This window comes from Manacus vitellinus, unplaced genomic scaffold (assembly GCF_001715985.3).
Source record: "Manacus vitellinus isolate BGI_N305 unplaced genomic scaffold, ASM171598v3 scaffold_36_pilon, whole genome shotgun sequence".
Lineage (NCBI taxonomy): Eukaryota > Metazoa > Chordata > Aves > Passeriformes > Pipridae > Manacus > Manacus vitellinus.
The window spans coordinates 316395-339227 of record NW_021940508.1 but is presented as its reverse complement, the minus strand read 5'-3'; the positions used below and the strand labels follow the sequence as shown (position 1 = coordinate 339227).

Here is a 22833-nt window from a genome sequence, read left to right as displayed (position 1 = left end):
TGTGTTTTGCTTTGTTTTGTTTTGTTTTGTTTTTGGGTGTTTTAGGGGGGGTTGTTTTGTTTGTGGGTTTTTACCAGACATGCCAGTACTGAGGCAAAAGAAATAACTGTTGTTATTTCTTCTTAGTTCTCCCATAATCAGCCTGCTAAAACAAACTTGTATTTGCTGCAAGAGGATCCAGTAATGCAAACAGCTCATTGATTTCCCCCCCAGGCAGCCAGTTCCCAAGGCTCAGCTCTACTGGGGAAACATGGACTGACTTGAATAGAACCAGAATCTGACGAATTCTTACTTCAGTTACACGAAATAAAACTACCGTCCTGTTCTTACTTTCCTTGACTGTTTTATATATGGTTTTATGTATAGTGTTCCTTTTGTATCACAAATACCTTGTAGATTTCAGTAGTTGTTGTTTTGTATCTTGACTCTTGAATCAGTGGTTTGGCTTATATTTTCTTTGTCTTTAATGAGAGTATATTTGTATGTTATCTGCATTTTAGAAAAGATACGGTTATGCTGTCTATGTAGCTCCTTTCCTTTCTCTCATGTTTTTAGTCATCCTCTGCATTTTGTGCTGCTTTTGTCTCTTCTAATTGTTTCCTGATTTTAAAAACTATTTACTGAAGGATAACTTCTTATCTTTTTATTCCTTTGCCTCTGATTTCTTGCAGTTTAAATCTGTTTCTCTGATATTTTCAACTAAAAAAAAAACTAAAAAAACTAAGTATGGCATCTTGTGTTGGAATAAGCACTAAGTTAGGAAGTTATTTTTCTGAGAGTTATGAAAAAAACACTAAGTCTACAAAATATCACCATATATCCTCTGGTAGATGATTTAGGATTAGATATTTCTACATGAAGGCTATAAATTTTGTAATTTGTTTTATGATTTTGATAAATCGTAAAACTACTTGTGGTTTCCATTTTATAAAGCGACAATTAAGAGGGAAACAATCACACTAATTTTTTTTTTTTGGCAGGAAAGAGGCCATTACTGTAAAATTCTTACTGAAATATTTACTCTGTTAAATAACAGATTGAAAAGGATGGAGAGTCTAAGTAAATTGGTCTTCATTATGACACATGTGACATATGGTCATTTTAATACTTCAAAGTATTTTTACAGTGTTTAAAGGCTTGTTGTCATCAGTCTTGTTTGCACATAACTACAGACTTTGTTTGGGATAAAAAAAAAGATACAGGAGTTATGGGGATAGAAAAACAAGAAACAGATGTGAATAGAAGTAGAAAGCCTTTCCTTTCTGTGCAGGAAGAGAAGTGGGAGAATGGAAAATATATTGTCTAGCATGAATGAGAAGACTGAGCCTTTCTCTGGATGTATTGGCTATTACTTGCATTGTGTTGTGGAAGACAGGGTAAAGTTTGCATTCAGGATTTTTGTCTATAGTTTGGAAGCTGCTTTTACTTACAGTGATATTTGTAGTTTTCAAGGAATGATAAGAAGACAATTTCTGCAAATGTTCCCTGTTTAGCATCACAGTTTTCCACCTCTCATGTTTGTTGGGTCACTTTCTCAACTATAGTTCTATAAACCATACTGCATGTATGTTTGTTCTTATAAGCCTTTGCTCACTTAGGTAGGTCATGCTCTGAAATTAGCATGGGACACAGCCTTGGTTAGGTCAGTGCTGCTTCTGCTGTTTCCCTTACTTCCACGCTTCTCACTCAGAACTACATTGCTGTTCCTAGGGTTCAGAACTCACTGACTCAATCACAGAATTTTTTTTCGCTTAAATCTCAGTATTGTTTTAATATCACAAGATATAAAAATAAACAGATGCAGAGACATTTCAGAGCTGTCTAGGAATTTTTTAGCAGCCATATGAAAGCTGCATACTCTGTGTTGAGATCGAGACAGGTAAAAATTAAAAATAGTCCAATTTGTAACATCTCTTAGCTTTTGGAGGCTAAGTATAACCTGATTTTCTGTCCCATTTTATTTCCTTCTGTATTGATATTCTGATTTTCTATCCTCATTTTTCTGTTTTCCTTGCCCATTATTTTCCCCGAAAAAGCAAAATGCAAGTAACTGGGCTCAGTACATTCCAGAAATTAAGGCTGCATTTTGCACACGCTTTGAAATGCCAACTTCTTGTACTTGGTTTGTTTTGCATTGGGAGTTGTACTCTTCCTGTCCTTTTACAATTTGTCCTTCAAACTAATGCTGTGACTCATTAAAAAAATAAAACTGAGAGAACACAGAAAAGTTTTTTATTGATTTATACTAAATACACCATTTAGACATTTTAGATTTTCATGTTCATTTAGAAATGTGTTCCTACTTTGAGAGGGATTTACAATAGTATTTGAGTAGTTTGACTATTTGAACAATTATTCCACTTTTATAATACCAAGTGGCAGTTGGTTGGAAATTACAGTACTTTAGCATTTTTTGTGCATATTTTGATACAACACCTGGTGCTATTATTGCTAGAGAGCATTTTTTATTAAATTTCATTTCATCTCACCATCACTGATCTGGAAAATGCTCATTTTTACCCCTCCTTAAAATATAGAAAATGACTCTTCAGTGTATGGGTCTTTGCAAGGTTAATAGAGATCAGACTGTGGCGTAATTTTAAGAATATATTGATGCATCTTCAGAATTGTCATTCTTCTGTGTATCATACTGGAAATTCCTTTCTGACCTGAAGGCTTATGTCCCATAAATTATTAGTAGGTCATGTTTTGAACTTAACAGATTTTTAATTACATTAAAAATTCAGTCTTTTTTAATCTGAGTTTACCTTTAACTACCCAGAACTTTGAATTCTTTGAGCAGGAATTTGTCAAGCTTTTTGATATAAGTGAGTGCCTTCTCATAGGCAAATTTTCCATAGTGCATAACCTGTCATATCTCTGTGTTCTTTGTGCCCTTATAGAGGGGAAATTGCCCACATAGAGGGGAAAAAAGAAAGTCAATGGTTAAAGCAGTGAAGAGATGGATTTAGGCTAATTTTAAAGGCTGATACTCATGTAATGATTCAATTTGCTTTTATTTACAGGTGCATTACCTATCTAAATGAAATTAATTTAAATAAAATGGAAAGGCTTTCTGACACATGCAGGAATGTTAATAGTTTCAGGAAGATATCCAGCAAACAGAGGAGTAAAAACACATGCAGCAAATGGAGCATAATGGCTACATGCTGAAAGAGCCATGTCCTGAGCAGGCTCTCGAGGCATCTGCTTTTGTGCTTGCTATCAGCAAGTACTTGTGTCTGGGAGAACAAGGTGGGGAAGGGAAGAGGCAGCCTCTTCAGGTGTCTGCCTGAACACGGGAAGCTTCATGTAATCCATAATAAAGTGTGACCAGAATGTGCTTTAAAGATTATTACAGTGACACCATTTAGGGAAGTTTGTCTTAGTACCAAAACAGCACCCTTGCCTCATCCACAGCAGAGTCCTGCAGTGGTGGTGAAGAGAGGCAATGTGCACAGAGGGGTGGTCCCCATGGCTCTTTGGTGCACATGTAGCCAGGCACATGTTCTTTCACCAATGATGCATCTCCTCCAAGCACAGGAAAAAGCTGTTTCTGTTCAAGCAGGAAGAGTTTTACTGCCACAGGTCTGATCCAGAAATAGTCTTCATGAGTTCCATGCTTTTTGCCAATTGCTTGGGTCAGTGGTGATTACTTATCTAGGCAGAGCAGGGCGGTGATTCAAGCTGTAGAAGTGCATGAGAACAGCCTTCCTGTCAGCGAACCCCAGCATATTCATCAGCCCACGGGGACAAGGAGACAGTAATCTGGGCCTGTTTCATGTGGATTGGCTATTGTGTGGCCCCATCCAAGGGGATGGTGTGCCAAGTGGGCTGTGGAATTGTGACCTGCCTGGCAGCAGGCAGGTGCTAAGCCTACCCATTTGGCCGGGACTTATTATCCCACTCAGGAATGCATGTGATGGAAGAACATAACAGCTTTTGCTGACAAATGGAGAGGAAGAAGAATAGCCAAGGGGAATTGCTAAACTGTCAGAAAATAAATATTAAAAAAACCACAGTTACTGGAGCAGTCAGTCTGTCTGACTATTACAAGAAACATGTGCTGCCATCTCTTGGCATGGTCCTGGAGGCTTGAACAGGCTGTGGAGTGCTGGGGCCTAGCTGGTCCACCCCCCAGAAATGCCCTGAGAGGCCAGACTTGGGGCCGCACTGTGCTCCTGAAAGCAGTGGATCTGTAGCGTGCCTGGTTCCCAGGAGATGCCCAGGCTCCAGTCCAGACTCCAGTCCACTGTCCCAATACCACAGTGCTCTCTCACTGGCCCCAGTTAACGATGCTGGCTTGTGTCTGCTGCTTGGCTGCATCCTGGCAATAATGAGTGTGCCAGGCACTTGCAGCCCTGAAGAGCATTCTCTGAGGAGCTTTACTTGGGATTCTGGTGCTCAGAACCTGCCCCATGTCACTGTGCACTCAGTAATGGGCTGTGCTGGTGGTACCTGAGGACTGGTTGAGTGCTGCTGGAGCTGAGTGGGTGGCTCCTGCAGAGCTGTCCCCTTACTGAAACCTTCTGCTGGCCCCTGACCCAGCTTCCTGCCCAATCTCACTGCGTGACTCAGGCGTTATCGTAAAAGGAAAACCAGGGTGATGCCTGCTACCCCAGTGCACAGCATGTTTTCATTTTCCAGGCGAGCCTGGAGTCAGATTAACTGGCTTTGAAAGTCATCCTGCATCTCCCAGTTGAGTCATCAGTGCTCAGAGCCCTCTCTGGCTGCGCCAGGAATTTCCTAGCTATTTTGTAGGGAGTGGGAGGAATATTTTGGCTCTGCTAGTTATTTCATAGTAGATGGAGACTGCTGGGAAGTCAGAAAGGCATTGGATCACTTTGCCACTAACATCACAAATGTCTGGAAAATGCACAGAAGATGCTTTTGCAGAGAGATTCCATGTGACTGTGATTGTCAGTGGTCAGGACGAAGCAGTAATCCCCCAGCCACCCTCCCACCACATCGCCCTGTAAGTGTGGGTTGGCAGGGCTCCTGTGCACCATCCTGAGGCTGTTGTGCTGTGTTGCTCTCAGTGACCATCCTGGCTGGACAAACCCAGGCTACTCCAAGGCTAGCTCAGGGTTAGGCACATCCCCTGCTCCTCCACAGCAGACTCTGCTGACCTCTGCCATGGAGAGTGGAGAACTGTTTCCAGGAACTGGGCTGCTTCTGGCATTCTAATGTGTACACTGCACAAGTATGTGTTTTCAGTATTGGTCTGGCAGCAAGGAAGAAGTCTGTAAAAGACACAGCTGCTGCCTCCTCTTCTGTGCACACTTTGTCCTGCAGTTGTGAACCACAACCACACTAATGCTCAATCAGCTGAGTGCAGGGGAGGAGGACACACAAAAAATGCTGTCTCTGTAGAAGCTTGAGGGGCCTTATGTGAAACAGTGGTAAGTGAACTACTGTGCTCTAAACTAACATTTTGGAAAAGGAGTCTAGTGTTTTATTTGTGCCTAATACCACCAAAGCGCTGAGGCACATGATGTGCCTCAGCTGGCTCTTCTGTGGCAGCAATCGTCTCTGGTGACACATAACACCCCCATCCCCACGCTCCCTCAGTGTCACACAGGTCCGAGTCTGTTCAAATGAGAGTTTCAGCCAGGAATGGGATGCTGTCTTTCCCCAGCTGCCCCCACCTTGAAGCCTTTTGGGAAGTTGACCAGCCTTTGAAGGTCCACCTCTGCTTTTTTAGTACTGAGAGCAATGTCACACAGAGCTGTCACAGACAAGCTCTGTCACGCCTTTCTTGGAAATGAGTCTGTGAGGGTAGACAGCAATACTTCTATTTCCAGGAGCAATTGCAAAGGCAGGACTAAAGGCTATTCGCCTGCTGATGAACACGCCCACATGTGGGGGGTAGCCTTTTATCGTGGTATCTCATGGTCATGTCTCTCATGCCTATGAGGTAGTGACCCAGACTCTTCTCCTTTCTTGGTTACTATTTAAGTCAGCCTCACAAAACACTGACTCCAGGACACAAGGTACGTATGGAATTTTGTTTTGTTTTCTTTCTGTGTATTATGTACTACAGAAATGCAATATTCAGGCTCAGTCAGGTAACAAAGAAGAAGACACTCAAAACTGACCATAAAATAAATTGTAAAAAGCAGATTTTATATGACAATATGCATGCAGCTTGCAAAAGAACAAAGACAGTGAACTAGTATTAAAACACATTTCCATACAGAGACAGCTTATGCAGCAATTTACAAGTTTAACCTCTGGCTGGAGTACGCAAGCCCTTTAAAGCTGGCATTCAAATTACCACTAGCTTAATCAGCCATACTTAAAGTACATAGTAAAATTTAACTTAACGTTTACATTCACCATTCACTAGCCATCCAATCCAGCATCAAGGCACTTTCCTTGTTGGTGTATCTGTTCCTGTGTCGCACACCTCTGCTTACCTAGATGCATATATTGGCACAGCATATTGGGTGACCAGTAACTCCTTATCCCCAAATAAAAGCAATTGGTTACCAGACATCCCTGGCTGTATCAAAGTGTCAGGCTATATGTGACACTGTAAACAAAACTGGTGTGTTAAAAAAAACACGGCAAGTTGACTGGATCCATTAACAAATGTGCTTTGATGACAAAAAGTGATAGGTGTTACCAGTTTCAACACTGCAGAAGAATGCTCATCTATCACAGCCGTGATCACCGGAGAACAGCTGACACTTTAGGCTGAGCAGGAGGATGTGGAGCTTTCCAGCTATCAGTCAACAGTTGTGCCATAAGTGTTTTTCATCTATTGTTACAGAAGTGTGCTTCTGCAGAGTAGCAATGACGTTATTGCATATATCCCCTTCAAGGTTGTCTTTGCAAATAAATACAAGTACTAGCTAAGGCTGCATTCTGGGAGGTACTTGCTGCCCACCCTCTCTCTGCACTACAGTTAAGGGGGGGGGAAGTGGATAATTGTTGAAATCCAGCTCTTTGTCATTATTTTTAAGTTTGTTTTATCAAATCTGGTGGCCTTAGAAATGCATCCTTGTGCATGAAGTCAGCACTGCTTTCATTTTCAGGAATGGCTCAGATTGCACAAGTACTACAAAGGAAACAACAGTGATAGCGAATATACATGCATTTCAGCTTTTTTTTTTTTTTTAACTGATGTTTTCACTTTAAAGGAAGAGAAATGGGAATTTGTGAGTCCAATTCAAGATATTTAATTCCAAACTTCTCCAGGCTTTTGCACTTATACCTCCACTTTACTGCAGTTTTCTGGATCAACAGCAAAGCTGGAGACTCTGAGCTTGGCCTTCACTCCCTAACAGCTGTTTCATGACAAAAGACTCAATATTTTTCACATAAACTTTTTCTGAATAACCCTAAAAGCAACTTCGGGAATTTAAAATGGCTATATGTATCCATCCTTGCAGACAGACAAGAGGTTACAAGGATTAATGAAGTTTTACAGTTGATCAGTCAAGAGAACTTTTAAACACACTTAAAGGAATGTGTCCAAATAACAGTTAATCTCAGTCACAACCACTGTCTAATAAGGGGAAATAAACTAGTGTATTTAGTCCCATTTAATGCACATAAAATACAGTGTAAAACGTGTATATCCTCGAGTGGGGCAGGCTACTAACATTCTGACAGTCTTTGGAGTTTCAGATCCCACTAAGAAGTCTATAGCATAGCAGCAAATACTGATGTGGGTCTTGGATATTCAAGACCTGGCACTAATTAAACAAACTCAGTTACTGAATTTAAATCAGCATGTGATTCCTACATACTGGGCATACTAAATGTAAGTTTTAATCGCCTGGCAATGCTCATGATTTACAGTCAGAGCTGAAGCTCCACACCCCACCTGAGGTCATGGGGCTTCTCCAGTACCCAAGAACAGGTCTCAGCCTTTGCATGCAAACTCCCTCATCCTCCCAGGGCCAAAGTTTCTTCCAGCTTTTGCTAGGCTCCTGTAGTACAACCTAGCCCATACTTGACACAAAGCTCTCCAGAACAAAGTTTAGAAAAATTTCTGCTCTGCTGTGCTTTGTGCTGCCATGTTAAGGCCTAACAGGCAGCGTAGTTTTCTACTCTAGGGTGTATGAAACACTCCCAAGACTTTCACTACAGTGGGAGTGGATATTTCTAGACCAACTGCCCTGAAAGTGGACCAACACGGTCCAGAAACAACACCAATCACCTTCTGGTCTAAAAGAACCACCACAACAGAACTACTTACTCCCTTGTAAACAGGGGAGCCTTAGCCAGCCTGCATGTCAAGATGGATAAAAGTGTCTACACTGAAGTGTGATTTTTACTTTAATAATGCCTTTATTGTGTAAAGTACACCGCAGCCGTTAGTCAGAGGAGGAGAAAACTTTTTAATTACTATGTTAGGCCCAAGTTTCAGAAAATTTCAGTTGATTGCTATAGTTATGCTACAGATATTCTTAAAAATCTGTATCCAATTCTTTGATACAATTAGATTTTTACAGTCTGAAGTACAAAATCAAGTTAAACCCTGAACATTGCGTGATATATTTGGCACATAGGTTTATGAACTAGCTGTAAACCTGTTATTTATATGTATTGTGGCTTCTCAAAGCTGTTCACTCACCAGGATCTCCTGCTTAGTCTTTAGTATTTTAGCCCTAGATAAATGCACAAGCTCAAGTCAGAGCATATAACTGCCAGCCAGAACTCTCTCTAGGATCCACTCCTGCACAATTCTTAGTTTATTACCACTGGCCCACAAACATCAAAGAAAAATACTAGAACTGACAGGCCAGAACTCTTGTTAGCACAGACTTTTAAAAATGAGAATCTCTTGATGCTCTAACATTAGCAATGGTCCACAATTAACAGCAACTGAGGATAAAATGCCTTCCCCTTTAACAGAAAGGCAACTAGCAACTTAAGGAATAACTGACATTCTCCCTCAAATAACAAATGCTATCAAAATCTAGCATCCTTGGATCACAAAAACAATTAAAAAAATCATGAGCACGTTTTTGAAAACATTCAGACCTTTGAAGCAATGTTTAGGCAACACAGCCAGGTTGTGGCCTACAATATTTCAGAAATGAGAAGATGGATTAAATGGCTGTGGCTCCTGGGCAGTTCTAATAAGCACACACACTGCTCAACAGAGACTTTCCCTTTTACCTGTGGTTTCTACAGTCACTGTAAAGTTTGCATAGAAAAGACAACCCATCCCCCACTAAAGTAACTGGTATTTCTTTCCAAGAGGAACATGTTCTGACAAAGAAATGCTCCTTAAACCTCTTAAAAAATGGAGGATGGTCTCTGCTGCCTCATGACAGCAGAGTTTTCATTATACCTTTGCCCTTTGTGAGGGAGTTTGAAGGTGCTGAGGTGCAGTGGGGTGAAAAGGAAGGGGACTATTCTGATGAAAGGTATAATTACAGTAAGCTGCAACATAGCCTTTTAGTTTAAAAAAAAGTGCCCAGATACAGAAAAATACTGTCAGGAGAAAGGAACTGTGGAATACTGAAACGTTAAAGGTTCTGTATTCTTTATCTGTTTTAAATATACCAGTCTTAAAGAGATAATCTTATGAATTTACTCTTGCACTGAATTTCTTTGTAACAGAAGCAAAAGACACATGGACATTTATATGTACACCCACCCTTCCATGCAAGCTGTCAGACAAGAACAAGAGAAGATGAAATGATACTGACACATGCCTTTCCAGGGCCTTTAGCAAGTGCTCTGCAGAACAGCAGTACCAGAGGTCACAGCACAAAAGGTTTCAGGTGGTCTTAAATATATGGTTCTTTTGCTGAAGGAGAAATAAAACATTTGTTTTATTCTCACAACACAGCATTTAGTGTTTTGGAATACAGTTTTATTAGTGTCAGATTAGAAAGCTGACTAGTCTAAGTTAGGCTTAAAAATAATTCAAAAAAATCTTCAGGAGTGCCATACAATTTCTGATTATCACTGGAAAAGGGGTTTATTGTCACGTAATTTAATTTTTCTTTATACTGGTGAAGACAGTTTGCAAGAAATGCAGCTTTTTCAAAAACTGAAAACCATTTGAGCAGCAAAAAAGTGAGACATTAAGAAAAAAGTAAGGAATTTTAACAACCCCCTAAGTGTTATTTGTGGCTTGTGATTGCTAATAGATACATTCTACCAAAGCTCAAAATCAGGTTTTGGTTTTAGTTTCAAAAGAGTCAATGATTTTAATGCTTTGGCTGCCTTCAGTTTCAAGAAGGTCCCGCAGTATTAGCAGTGAGGCTACAGCACACTAATAGTTGTAGTCAATCAGGAAAAAGGTCATATTCCCTTTCTCCTGAGGTATTAGAAAAATGGTAAAAGCTTGTTACTTGCCTCTCAAGCTGTATACAGCAAAGGTGCATTTATTAAACAAAGACATGATGAAAGAGATATTGTAGAATCAGACAGTGATTGGGATACAAAATGATTTAAGTAACTGTTAATCGGTGTTGTCACCTGATTTTTAAATTTCTGAACATGAGACTGAATTGCCATGCATCAAGTTGCAAGGCACATTTTTTAGGCCAAATTATTATATAGTTAATTTGTATACACATCTAAATGTAGATAAAATATCAGTTAATAGTAGTAGCATTCAGATTCAAGCAATCTTGTTGTTTTCCTCTTTGCACACCACAAGTTATATTTAATTTTTATAATTTTTAAACAGGGATGAACATGATTTGAATGTCTGGTAAGCTGAAAATTAAGGCACTGGGCCAAGTCAAAATTCAGTAAGTCAAACAAGTTATTGAAAAGTATATGACACAAGTATTCCATGTCAGAATACTAAGCTTAGGTCTTACTGGTGCACAAAGGTGCTCTGCACAACTAGAGTTGGCTTTTTAGGCTTGTGCACTGTCACAAATCAAAGTACTTCTTCTAGGAGGTGAAGTACTTCTTCTATTGGCTGATGTGATTAATTAAAACTTGCCCTTTTCATTCATGTGAAATTCTGGTATGAAAAGACACAAAACCCCCAGTATAGCACAAAGGCTTGTTCAGCTATCTAGAAATAAGATTTTATGTAGTGCATAAAAGTAAGTCTCCAGTAGGTCTGGACTGCAAATTTTCCACAAAAACACAGTCCTTATTGTACTTTGTCAAATTAATCTTAATTTCAATATTTCTATCTGCATTCAGATAAAAATACCTAGCTTAATTTATCAGAAACACAGGGGAAAATGTGAACAGGCACTAATGAAGGCCTAAACAGAGCCAGTCTCTTCTCTCACTGAGGCATATAGCCCCCTTGTCTCACAGTCTGTGGAAGGTAACTTTTTGGCATTTCATCAATTGACAGGGGATTTTCTTCCACTGTTTCAGGTCTCACAGTTTGTCCTTCAGTACTTGCCTGAAAAACATTTGATAGAGCAGCTTCCTGGTTATTTTTTTCCATCCCAAGGCCCAATGGCTGTGAACTCTGACCTGAGATCTGCAGTTGTACAAATCCAACAAGATCCCCCTCATTAGCATGAGTAATTTGCTTTGTTCTGTCAAAGCATGGTCTGTCTCTGTTGGTTTCATCCTGACCACCATTTTGTCTGAAATACTGCTGCCTCTGTGCTGGACTGTCATCTCCTCCAGCGCGATCCTCTGACCTCTCTTCTGAATCAAGCAGTGGCTGAGTTGACTCAGACCTTGAAAAGACTTGTACAGGAGTTTGATCTCTGTAGCCATTAAGAACTACAGTCGAATACTGTACAGTGCTTGAAGTGTTTTGTGCCGTTTCACCATCATCGCTGTCAGAGACGCTTTGCCTAGGAGAAGACATACAGGAGGATCCTCCAATACCACTGCTGTGCCCTTCTGAAGTACTTTTTTCTTTTTTAAGTAAGTCAAAGGGTTTTAAATCTTGTTCTGAAAAAGACTTCTTGTCATCAGCTTCTATTTCTACGACGCTTACATCTGTAAAGCTGCCTTCTGGGTACATCTGATCTTTGGAACTAAAGTTATGCTGAAAGAAAGATGTATGTTGCCTAAGAGGAAGGTCATGTTAAAAAATCAACAGCCTCATTAAATATCTGAATTTTTATTGTCTAATGGCTTTCAATCTCTTCATATAAGTTTTATCTTTACTAAATCTGGCAATATCTCCAAAGTATCTGTTAAATGATAAAGGACAGTCTTGTTCCCAATGCAAAGTCTTAATTATGCTGCTACTTTAAAATCATAGTGGATGTGTGGGTAAGCTTTGCTCTCATTTAATTATCCTGAAGAGCTGTAAGCATAGAACCATTTGCTATACAGCACAGAACATTCTATATTGAGAACCATACATTACTTCAAATAATGTATTCAACATCACAGCACTTCTTCACAGAAATTAGCCAAAATTTGTTGAATAGAATTTGCTATCTCATTCACAGGGCATAAATGTTGCTGCTATCTTCTCATCCATGAGAAACTCTTTGGAGTTTTCACTCTCACTCATGAGTGAACTGTGCAAGCAAGTCACTCTAGGGTTTTAAGAATGGGAATCATGAATTGTTTAGTTAATCCTGATTAAGTAAATTAGGACTTGGCCCTTCCAACTAGTAAACTGAATTTAATTCACAATGTATTTCTAATGCTGAATCTACTGATGCAATAAGTCTTCTAACCATATTGTATCACAATGTCAATGAAACTTAACATCCAGGATTTTCCTTGAAATCCATGTGTGCTAGAAGACAGAAAACTCCCATTGGTTAGTTTATCTGATACCTTGCAAACTAGGAATATACTGAATGCAGAAAGGTGAGTACTACCTTAGCTGGAACTTGAGGAGACCACTGAGCAATGTTACTCTTGGATGGATCAGGTACTATAGGCCAGATATGCTTTTTAATTCTGCAAAGGATTAAAAACCAGAAAAGTTACAAGATGCACTCCCCAAATTCCCATTTTCATAGCAAGTACAGCATAATCCAGGACACCACTCCTTTACACAGCAATTTTGCAAGAATATTAATTTCCAAATAGGAATGCTTCCTATGATACTTTACTTCCTTGTATGAAGTCATACTACTCAGCAAAACGTAACACTGCATTTAATTCCTCCACACAGATGCAGCCATCCAACATAAGGCAAAACAACAAATGGTAACAGTCAGCAAGGGATTTTCAAATTTATAGCACTCCAGAATCTACAGAAAAATTACTTAGGTAGAGTCTATGATGCACATCAGTATAAAAATACATTCTTGATTCATTAAGATAACTATGAACATCACAGGTCAAATTCTAAGATAACTTCACAGTTAAAAGTGAAGTGAAAATACTGAAGAAAAACTTGCTTTGTAACTTTCAAGTTTAAGAAAGTACTGTCACTTAACAACAGAAGTTTCTGTTCATACATCCCCCCCAGAAAAAACAACTTTGAACCTGATGCACCTATCCTGCTCTTTATAAATAGGCTCCAACAACAGATCCTCTCCAGGACAACTATGAAGAACATTGCAAGATGTGCTTTTCAACTAATGTCCAATAAGACTGATTTTAGGAGCAGCAGGGATGTCAGAAAGAAAAGGACATAAAATGCTGTCTTCAATTAGAAAGAAAGGAAGTTGACTGGTGACATCAGAGAGGTGCTATTCCTTGCCAAGGGAAACACTGCAGCAATGCCATTCTGGTTAAAGCCACAGACAAGAGCTGGGTGAGGGAACAGGCAGGTTGTTTCCCAGAAGACAGTAAACAGACACAGAATTTGACTGAGGTTATGCAAGGCAGATTGAGATGTCTGCCTAACTTTTTTTTGCCTGTAAAGCCTAATATTTGTTAACACTGTAATTAAATAGTCCAAATAGAGCTAACAAATAGACCTCCTGTGCTTCACAAACTAGGGACCATCATTCCACTCATATGATGACTGAGAAAACACAGACAGTATACCCCGATCAAAACCTAACAAACCTAATCCTAACCAACTCTAGCAAGAAAAGCAGGAATTTACCTAGAGGATTGAGTCACGGAACATTGTGTATGTGTGCAGTTAACAGTAAGAAATCAGTATCAGAAGAAGCCCTGATTTCTCAAGGAAAACACAAAAGTTTTTAATGCCAATCAGTGTATGCGTGGCTTACATTTTTTTTTTCTGAACTATCTGCAGAATACTTACTTGTCTGGTATTGAACTAACATTTCTGTTATGCTCAGAAATATAGGAAGTATAAGAGAAAGACTTCATTTATACTTACAAGTCACGTTTGTTGAAGCAAAACAGAACTGCAAGGAGCACAATCAGCAGGAATGCTAGACACACAGGTACAACTATGGCTTCTATTTCTCCTTTCCCTGAAGAAGATGAAGAGAAGCAGTTATAGCCCACTTTGACATTTAAGGAACTCAGCAGAGGATCAGGGAAAACCTGAAATTGAACACACCTTCAACACTCAATTCTCAAGCTTCACATTCAGAAGGAAAAGAGCTTATTTATTAGTGAAAACATGAAGAGCTCTGGCCTAAAAATATAATGCCTTGCATCAACAAAAAACATGGGTTGATCTAGAAGTTGTAATACTGACAGAGCAAATAATTTTGCGGTTTGGGCAGGTATGACAGTAATGTCTATGTCCATTTGTCTGCCATCCAGGGGTTTCAGTGGCCTGTTGGCTTCCATTACATAGCCGTGGTCAAATAAGTAATGTAAGCAAAGTAACTACTCATCCATCAGCTTATTCTGTACATGAAAATAACCTCTGCCTGCAAACACTTAAGTCTGCACTAATAATGTTGCTCTGACCATTACAAATAAGAAGCACTCTAAAGCTGAACATACAATAAATTTAACTATTCAAATTTAAGTATTCAAAATAAGTCTCTGCAGAGAACTGTAGCAAACTTTAATAGTAATATGAAGGAGAATGCAGAACCTGAGGAAGGGCTGTAAGAATGGCATATGCTGACTAGAACCTAGATCAGCAGATCAACATCCAAGCACACCTGTCTGTAGCTTCTTAGGACACCCGAATCAGGGTAATAAAGGCCAACCTATCTTCAGATTAAAACAAAGACTCTGACCAGGGTAGGTGCCACTGGACACCAGAAGAGACAAGAACACTGAGTAAATCCTAATGACTCATGAAAAGTCCGGGCAAAACAATACTATAACCTAAAGTATACACAAAACACATCGAAATCAGCATGCTTGACAACATAAGAAGAGCTATTCAAGAGACTTGCCACTCTTCCTTACCAAATTTTTGTGTAGTAAATGTGAAATCAGGACCACTCCTGCTTCCATTATCTGTGGATGCCATCATCCGCACAGTATACAGTGTGTCACTGGTTAGAGAGGAAAGGGTATACTCTGTTTTGGAAGGATCCACTGTCACAACTGAAGAGAGGGAGAAATTTATACTAGTTTTCTGTAACATTTATTAGATGTCCAAAAAACCAGCAGCATTAAGACATTCAAGATTTCAGATGTACAAGACAGTTTTAGCAGAATGTGTGGTTGTACAGAAAACACAACAAGACTACAGAAAGACTACACACCTCTACAAGAGATGCTGAGATTCATTTGTTTCTGTTCAAATGTTTTAAATTAGTCTTTTTTGATGTTATTTTATATTTAGTTTCATTTCCTCTGAGATTTTTTCCCCAGAATGCACCAATAAACTAAACTAGTAGTAAAGCTGAGGCTTAAAGGTGTCTAGTAGGCCAAATACATAGGTAATTAGAAATAGTTGGTTACTGACTAGAAAAAAACCCCATGGTTAAATATAATAAGACATAGGGTATGCATAAGTACTTGGCCCTTCTAATTTAAACAAATCTAGGAAGGAAATTTTGATAGTGCTAGCTGCCTGTCTCATGCCTGCAGGTTATATACATTACTGAAAACTAAGATGTACTTAAAACAAAATGATTTATATCAGTACTGTAGTGATCTATAGCTCCAGAAGGACAATTAAACTCCCCCCCATCCCCCTTTTTAAGGTTTTATCATAGTTAAATGCAGTCAACTCCTTTTATATCTTGGAATGGTCTATCATCATCTTGATATACCACCATCTCATTCTGTATTTAGACAGAAATATGGGAGCACAATATCCACAAATCAGCTTTCAGAAACTAAACACAGTACCCTGCTATACACAGACTGAATGTTCTGAATTCTCTGCTAGGGACATTTCTGTTCTAGATGGAGAACTATGACCCAGACATCAGCTTTATGTTATCAGAAGAGACTGTCAACCACACTTGATTCTTTATCTTTTTTTTTCCAGAAACAAATGTTAGGAAAGAGACAGATGAAACACTTCAATGCCACAAACCACTTCTGTTTTTTGGTACCTGTTTCATTTCCATCAATAGTTTTGTAAAGTATGGTGTAATTTCTGATAAATCCATTTTGTTCATCCACTGGGAGATGGCTCCATGTCAAAACAGCTTCAGCTTTTCCTACTTTTTTTGTCTGAACAGTAGGTCCTTTTGAAGGACCTGTAACGGCAGATGAAGATTAGTTCCTGTTCGGCAGCCTTGCATCCACAGAAGCAAGTGTATCAATGAGCACTGAATTGCTACTGCATAAAAACTTCAATTGAATAGTTGGACTAACTCTTTTGGAAAGCACCGTTTTCTGACACTATAAAAACTACAAAGATGTTTTAAAAAAGAAACCTTCAGGAAAACAGTTATGAAAAAGAATAATCACCACATCACATGAAATCTTCAACTGAAGTTAATTCGTCTTGGTTTTATACGTGAAATTTAAAAGAAATCAGCATATAAATATCACTATACCAATAAAATAAACTCATGTCAAATTATCTGATAAAGGCTGGAAAAACAGAAAGCATCAGCCACAGACATCTATTTAACTCCTAAATACTGTAAATAAGCAGAATGAATACGAACAGAAGAGACTAGATCAATTATGTCAGAAGTATTAGGCTGTTTTTCACTACGTAGTCCACATTCAAGCAAAGGCCTCATTTTTTTGTCAACAAGGTCAGTTTATGTGCTCCAAGATGATGGTTTTGTACTTACGATCTTGCTTCAGATAAGCCTTCACAGACTGTCCACTTCCCTGACCATCAGCATATAGAGGGTACACAGTTATCAAGTAACACTTGAACGGCTTTATACCTAATGAAAGGAATTTAAAAGGTGTTGTTTATTCAGACAGTCAAATTGCCCACCATCCTTCTCATTTACTTCAGATACAACAGACTTCCGAGTTTTGTCTGTTTAATTAGATGCACTTCTATCTAAAGTAGCTGAGTATTTTCTAGAGCTCATTGACATATTGCTCCAAAATATTAACTAAAGGAACTGAATTCACACTCAAATGTTAAATTTAATAAACAGATTTCAAAGAAGTCAGGGGTCTTTTTCTAATTTATTTGACATAAAAAGCCTTCATCTGTCTACAGCACTAGCTCCCAAAACTATTGATTTGAGTTACTGATCATAATCTGAAAAGAACAGTAAAGCTGATCAAGTTTCAATATTTGAACTGAAGAAGGATCAGAGAGTTTGATTTTGAAGGAACTAAGCCTGTCCACTATTTCAATGGTTTCCAAGAACGAAAAGACTAAAACCAAAATGCAGATAAAACCCCTTGCTGTTACATGATATAAATTTCCAAATGCAAGATCAGATACAGTTATATGTTTGACAAAAATATACCTACGATAAACTAAAAGAAACCCTCTCAGCACTAACTCAGTTTCCCATTCTACCACAAAACTCTAATCAGCACGAGGATGTTCTTCACCTTGAGAATACTCACTACGTTTTTACAGCATCCCACTGTAAAACTTCTGTACACTTATGAGCTGAATACCTTTTAAGTCTATTCCTTGAACATCTCCTTGAGCAATCTGCCATTCTATGATGCAGTCTGAGCGGCTGGACACCAGACACCATTCAATCACATATTTAAGAACATAACTGTTAGGAGCAGTCCACCCTACCCACAACTTGTCATATTTAGGCAATGTTCTAAGGTTCTTCACAGGAGCTGTAAAGAAAGAAAACAGAAAAGTGATCAATACAGACAGTTCTTCCACTAGATATTCATAATAAGAGATATTCTGTCACATGTTGATACTTTTGGGTTATTGCAATGGCGGCAAACTGACAGAACCTTTGTAAAAACCATTTTCTGAAATTTGGAGGTTTACACCTGAATCTTTGTATCAGAGATCCAAAGTAAGCAGCACTAGGCTATATGAATATCGGAAATTAGACTCCTCTCCTCTGTTCTCCAACACAGTAAGTTGCCCCATTGCATGTACACAGACGCTATGTTTCTTGCTTCCAAAAGAAAAGGTCTATTTCAGAGAGAAATCAAATTTAAAATGGGAATTTAAAGGGTATAAAACAGTCACACTTAAGTACCTTACTAAGATTTATATCTTACATATAGTATAAATATATATAAAGTATACAGTATATATGTTATATACTTGTATACCTTATATATACACTATATGCTTACACCTTACTAAGTGCTTACTTCTGTCTGCAATGCTACTTTATTTGAATCATACCCTTAACTAATTATCTAATGGTTTTAGAACCAGTGACTCTCCCTTGTGTTTACTCTAAAAGCAGCATCTACCCGTAAAACTTTTTTTTGCTTCCCCTCTTGGTAATGTTTGGGTTGTCAAAGAGAAGGCTGGAAGTAAGGAGAAACCAGCCTCTAGTTATTACTGCATAATAAAAAGAACATGAAAAGGAACATGAACAATAAAGAAACAGTGGAAGCATATGACAAAGTAACCAGGCAAGATACTGAAAATGTGGGAGAGTGAGACTGGGAAAAGCACAGAAAGAGGTGGGAAGAAGAACAGGAAGTTAAAAGAAGAGCAATGGTAAAATTATATATACATGAAGTAAAGAATGCTTGCTTCCGCAACACTTTGATTTTTCTTTTTAATAAGGACACAAAAATGCCTGCTGTGCTAAGAAAAAAACAACAGGGAATATAGGGCACAGCAGTTCTAAGGATCAAATCCCAGTAAAACACAGACATAGCTTTAAATGACCCTGTGAGTACATAAATCCACATGTTCCCTGGTATATAAATGGTAGAACAGTTATAAACACATGAGACTCTAGATACATTCAGTAATGCTTTAATTATGTGTCCATGTAAGAGGTATAATTTTACAACACTGAAGATTTTTTGTAACAAAAGCCATGCAGATTTATTTAACACAGACATTATCAGGACACTAACCTTTTGAATTACTTGCTGGGATAAGTAAAACTGATGGAGGAGATGCCCCAACTCTGTTACGGGCAATCACAGTCACTTCATAAGTTCCATTTGGCAGCTGTAACGTAAGGTTGGTGCTGGTAACATTGAATTTCTTCAGTGGACTGGAGAGAGATGATTTATCTCTGACAGTCAGTTCATACTGCAAGATTACTCCATTGGCTTCAGGAGGCTTCAATGCCTGTCAGAAACACATCTTTGATTAAACTAACGTGACATATCCCTTACTGTCTTTGAGGCGCAATTTAAAACTCTGAAAACAAAAGAAGTTACATAGATCAAATACCTGTGTATTTAAGACAAGCATAAATAACCCTTGTTCATTTCTGTAAAACAGTAAATTCTAAAACTATTTTTCATTTAAATACTATTTTTCTTGGATCACAATCTCACCTAGTGACTTACAGAAAAACACTATGTTTCTGTGTAACACTATCAGTTTCCACAAAAATTAAGAGAAAATTGTTGAAACTGTAAAGAAGCAGCGATTTTTCCATTCTAAGCTAAATAATGTCAGAAGCAGAATCACAGAATATCCTGAGATGGAAGGGACCCTCATGGATCATTGAAGTCCAACCCCTGGCCTTCTCCAGGATCATGTGCCTATCAGCATTGTCACAAGTGGTGTCAGAAAATGATGCCATATTGATTTACATGTAACTTCACACAATCCACCTAGCAATAGGGAAGAATTAATAATAAAAAGACAGCTGGGACACAGTTTATGGACCAAAAGAAAGCAGGGGATGGGGACTGACCGTAATTACATTCCCTGTCTCAGCTGGACCAACGATCCAGTTGGATGCAGCAGCCTACTGCATGCAAACATAGAGTGCTGTATTTATTAAGCCTGACCTGCGCAGGATTTCTAGGCTTACTGGATTTTGCAGCTGGGGTTTCACTGTCCAGAGAGTGCTACCAAAGCTTTAGGTTAGCAGAAGGCATAACATGAAGGTTTGCTTTGTTCTAGTGGAAGTTCCAAATTCACAGACTTCTTAAGGACAAGTCAGGAATCTGAAAGTGTATACTCTGGATCATAGCCGTGTGTCAGTTAACTGATGGCCTTTACAACTCTACTTTTAACTTCTCATAACTCATTATTATAATAAGAACACTAAAGTAACTTCTCATATCAATAAAACCTGTACCATCCCACCACCCTACTCAAGGTTGTTGGGGCACATTTCTCTACTTAAAAACTCATGTTTTTAAAAGAATGCTCAATTTCTGCAGTTTATCACGTTGCTTTACCTTCCACATCAGATGCACAGTCCAGGAAGCCGGTGAGTGAGATGCATCAATGATCCTCCATATGGGTGGTCCTTTAGATGGTTCTGATGAAAGAAACCATGCTTAATAGTAGAAATATTTTTATTTAATCTGTTTAAATTTATACTTTGATTATCATATGCTTTAAATAGATATGATTTTTATATTTTGTATATTAATCATTATGTGGTTTTGTCTGTTTTATCTCAAAAACCCCTCAGTGTTAAGTATACAGTGTGCACCTTGTTTCTTATGATTTATGTTATGAGGGAAGGAGAATCGGGAACTGAGGCAAAGGGAGCTCTTAACCTCACTTGAGTATCTGCATTTGGTTGACATGAAAACAAAGCATCTGTACATCTTACCTAATATGGATCATGTTCATTTGCTACTATAACACTGTTGTTCTAAAGCTAAAATAAGACATGTTCAAAAGCTAAAATAAGTTAATCAATATTAGCAGTATTTTTGCAAAGCCAGTCACTACAGCAGAATAGCAATGCAGTCTAAACAGGCAGGCAGTCCCGAAATCCTCATTGCTCAGCCTGACGCAGAAATACAGAAAATGAAGCCATACTATCACTAGGAGTTGAAAGGCAGCTACTACAATACTGAAATAATATTTTACTATATCTCCCCCAGAGAAAGTAAATTTTGCAATTGAAGCAATGCCATTATGCACAAAAATTCCACTTTGTTTAAACAAAAATTACCAAAATATTTTTCTTATTGTGCCAATCTAAGATGACAAATTCATTCAATTAGAGCTCATTATTGTAAATTCAGTCAGGATAAATAAGGAAGGATTTCTGATCTGTTTTAACAATGGAACCTGTAGTGGTTTAGCTTTGTTTAAAGACATGCTCTGAAACTCTAGAGCAAACAGACTGCTTAGAAGACAGCACGCCTTGGAAGGCATTATGGAATACACAGGATATTACAGAAAAAAGACTAGGAAGGTGCAAGCAGGAAAGGCTAAAGCCCATTAAAAAAAAAATCAATCAGGTTGACTAGAAGCTATACTGCTATCACAAAGTATTTGCAGCAATGGAAAGCAGGAATAGATCCCTACTGACTATGAAGTACACAAACAGAAAGTCTGTGCACTGGCTCCATGTGGGGTAAGATCAGCATAGGCCAGAAACAAAGCCAATTTTGCAGGCTATCGAAGTAGAAGAGAAATGGAAACTGGACCAAGTTAAAGTAGTTTCATTCCTCCTAACTCTAGAATGAGTTTCTAACTGATACTAATAACCAAGTTCCTAGAAAAACAAGATAAAATCCCCACATTATTTAATTCCCTTCAAAGTCAGAAATCAGCAAGTGATTCCCAATGCTGCTACCACTGATGATTCATGAGGAAACCAAACAAACTTTTAAAATAAAATCCCTTTGAGGGCAATTTACTAATTCTAGAATCCCAAGAAATCACAATGCATATTATTTTAACTTACATAGCTATGCAACAAATCTATTCTGCTGGATATGAAGACCTTTGGCTAGAGTCACTATTTGGAGATAAAAAGTAGCTGTTTCCTCATAAGGATTATGTAGTAAAATAACTGCCAAAAGATTTCAAAATTGTCAGAATCCTTGCATTACTCTAACACTGTAATTCTGCATTTGTGCATTTTCATTTAAAGATTCTATTGAAACTTCACTTTATTAGTTACAATATTTAACGCTTGGAAACATAACACTTGGATAAAACCATATGAAAAATAGAGAAGTGTACCTTCCTCAAAACAGTAGGGTAAACATGCCTGTATCTTGGTAGCTTGCTACTGAGACAAACACCAAATCTCTGAATGCAGAGGGCAAGCAGATGTGGAACCTTCTGGGATGTGGGTCTAACAGTCATAGACAAAGCACAGTATTCAGAAGTCAATTTTCTAGTTTGACTAAGGGCAATAACAACCATATAAGTAACTCAAGTGTCCAGTGTCTGCTTGTTTCTCGTTTAGTCTTTGCAATTCAAAAATAAAAATATATTAACAAAGTTTTGGTTTAGTTTTGCCAAAATTGCAACCTGGAGTCCCTTGTCTAAGCTTGACACTGGGTAGAAAAAGAATCACGAAACTATGGACTTCATAACCTCCTTTCCAATTAAAGTTATCCCACTATCCTATAAATTTTTGAGGGTATCTAGGCATTTGCAAGAGGTGACCACACCTCTTAAGTTGTCCATAAGTGAACTCAGAATAGGAAATTATCCTACTCTCAACTTATTCCTATAATAGCACAAAGTGCTATCTGATTAGTAAGCAATGTAGGAAAAGTGTGACTATCCTATTGTCATTAGGAAGACTAGTTATGACAATTAGTTAAAATGCTTTTCTACCACTGTATTTTCTACCA

At 38.3% G+C, this 22833-nt stretch overlaps 1 protein-coding gene across 1 annotated transcript in view; it reads right to left on the bottom strand.

Moving 5' to 3' along the window:
- Positions 1–5994: 5994 nt before the first annotated feature.
- The window catches only part of IL6ST (interleukin 6 signal transducer), a 32519-nt gene continuing 15680 nt past the window's right edge, over positions 5995–22833 (bottom strand). Inside the window, exons 8-16 of the mRNA XM_008932088.2 lie at positions 20458–20540; positions 19168–19387; positions 17767–17943; positions 16968–17066; positions 16272–16418; positions 15169–15309; positions 14171–14267; positions 12744–12825; positions 5995–11950 (exon numbers count right to left, since the gene is read on the bottom strand). Coding sequence (XP_008930336.2) covers positions 11225–11950; positions 12744–12825; positions 14171–14267; positions 15169–15309; positions 16272–16418; positions 16968–17066; positions 17767–17943; positions 19168–19387; positions 20458–20540 — 1772 coding nt within the window. The 3' untranslated portion in view covers positions 5995–11224. The remainder of the gene's footprint in view (positions 11951–12743; positions 12826–14170; positions 14268–15168; positions 15310–16271; positions 16419–16967; positions 17067–17766; positions 17944–19167; positions 19388–20457; positions 20541–22833) is intronic.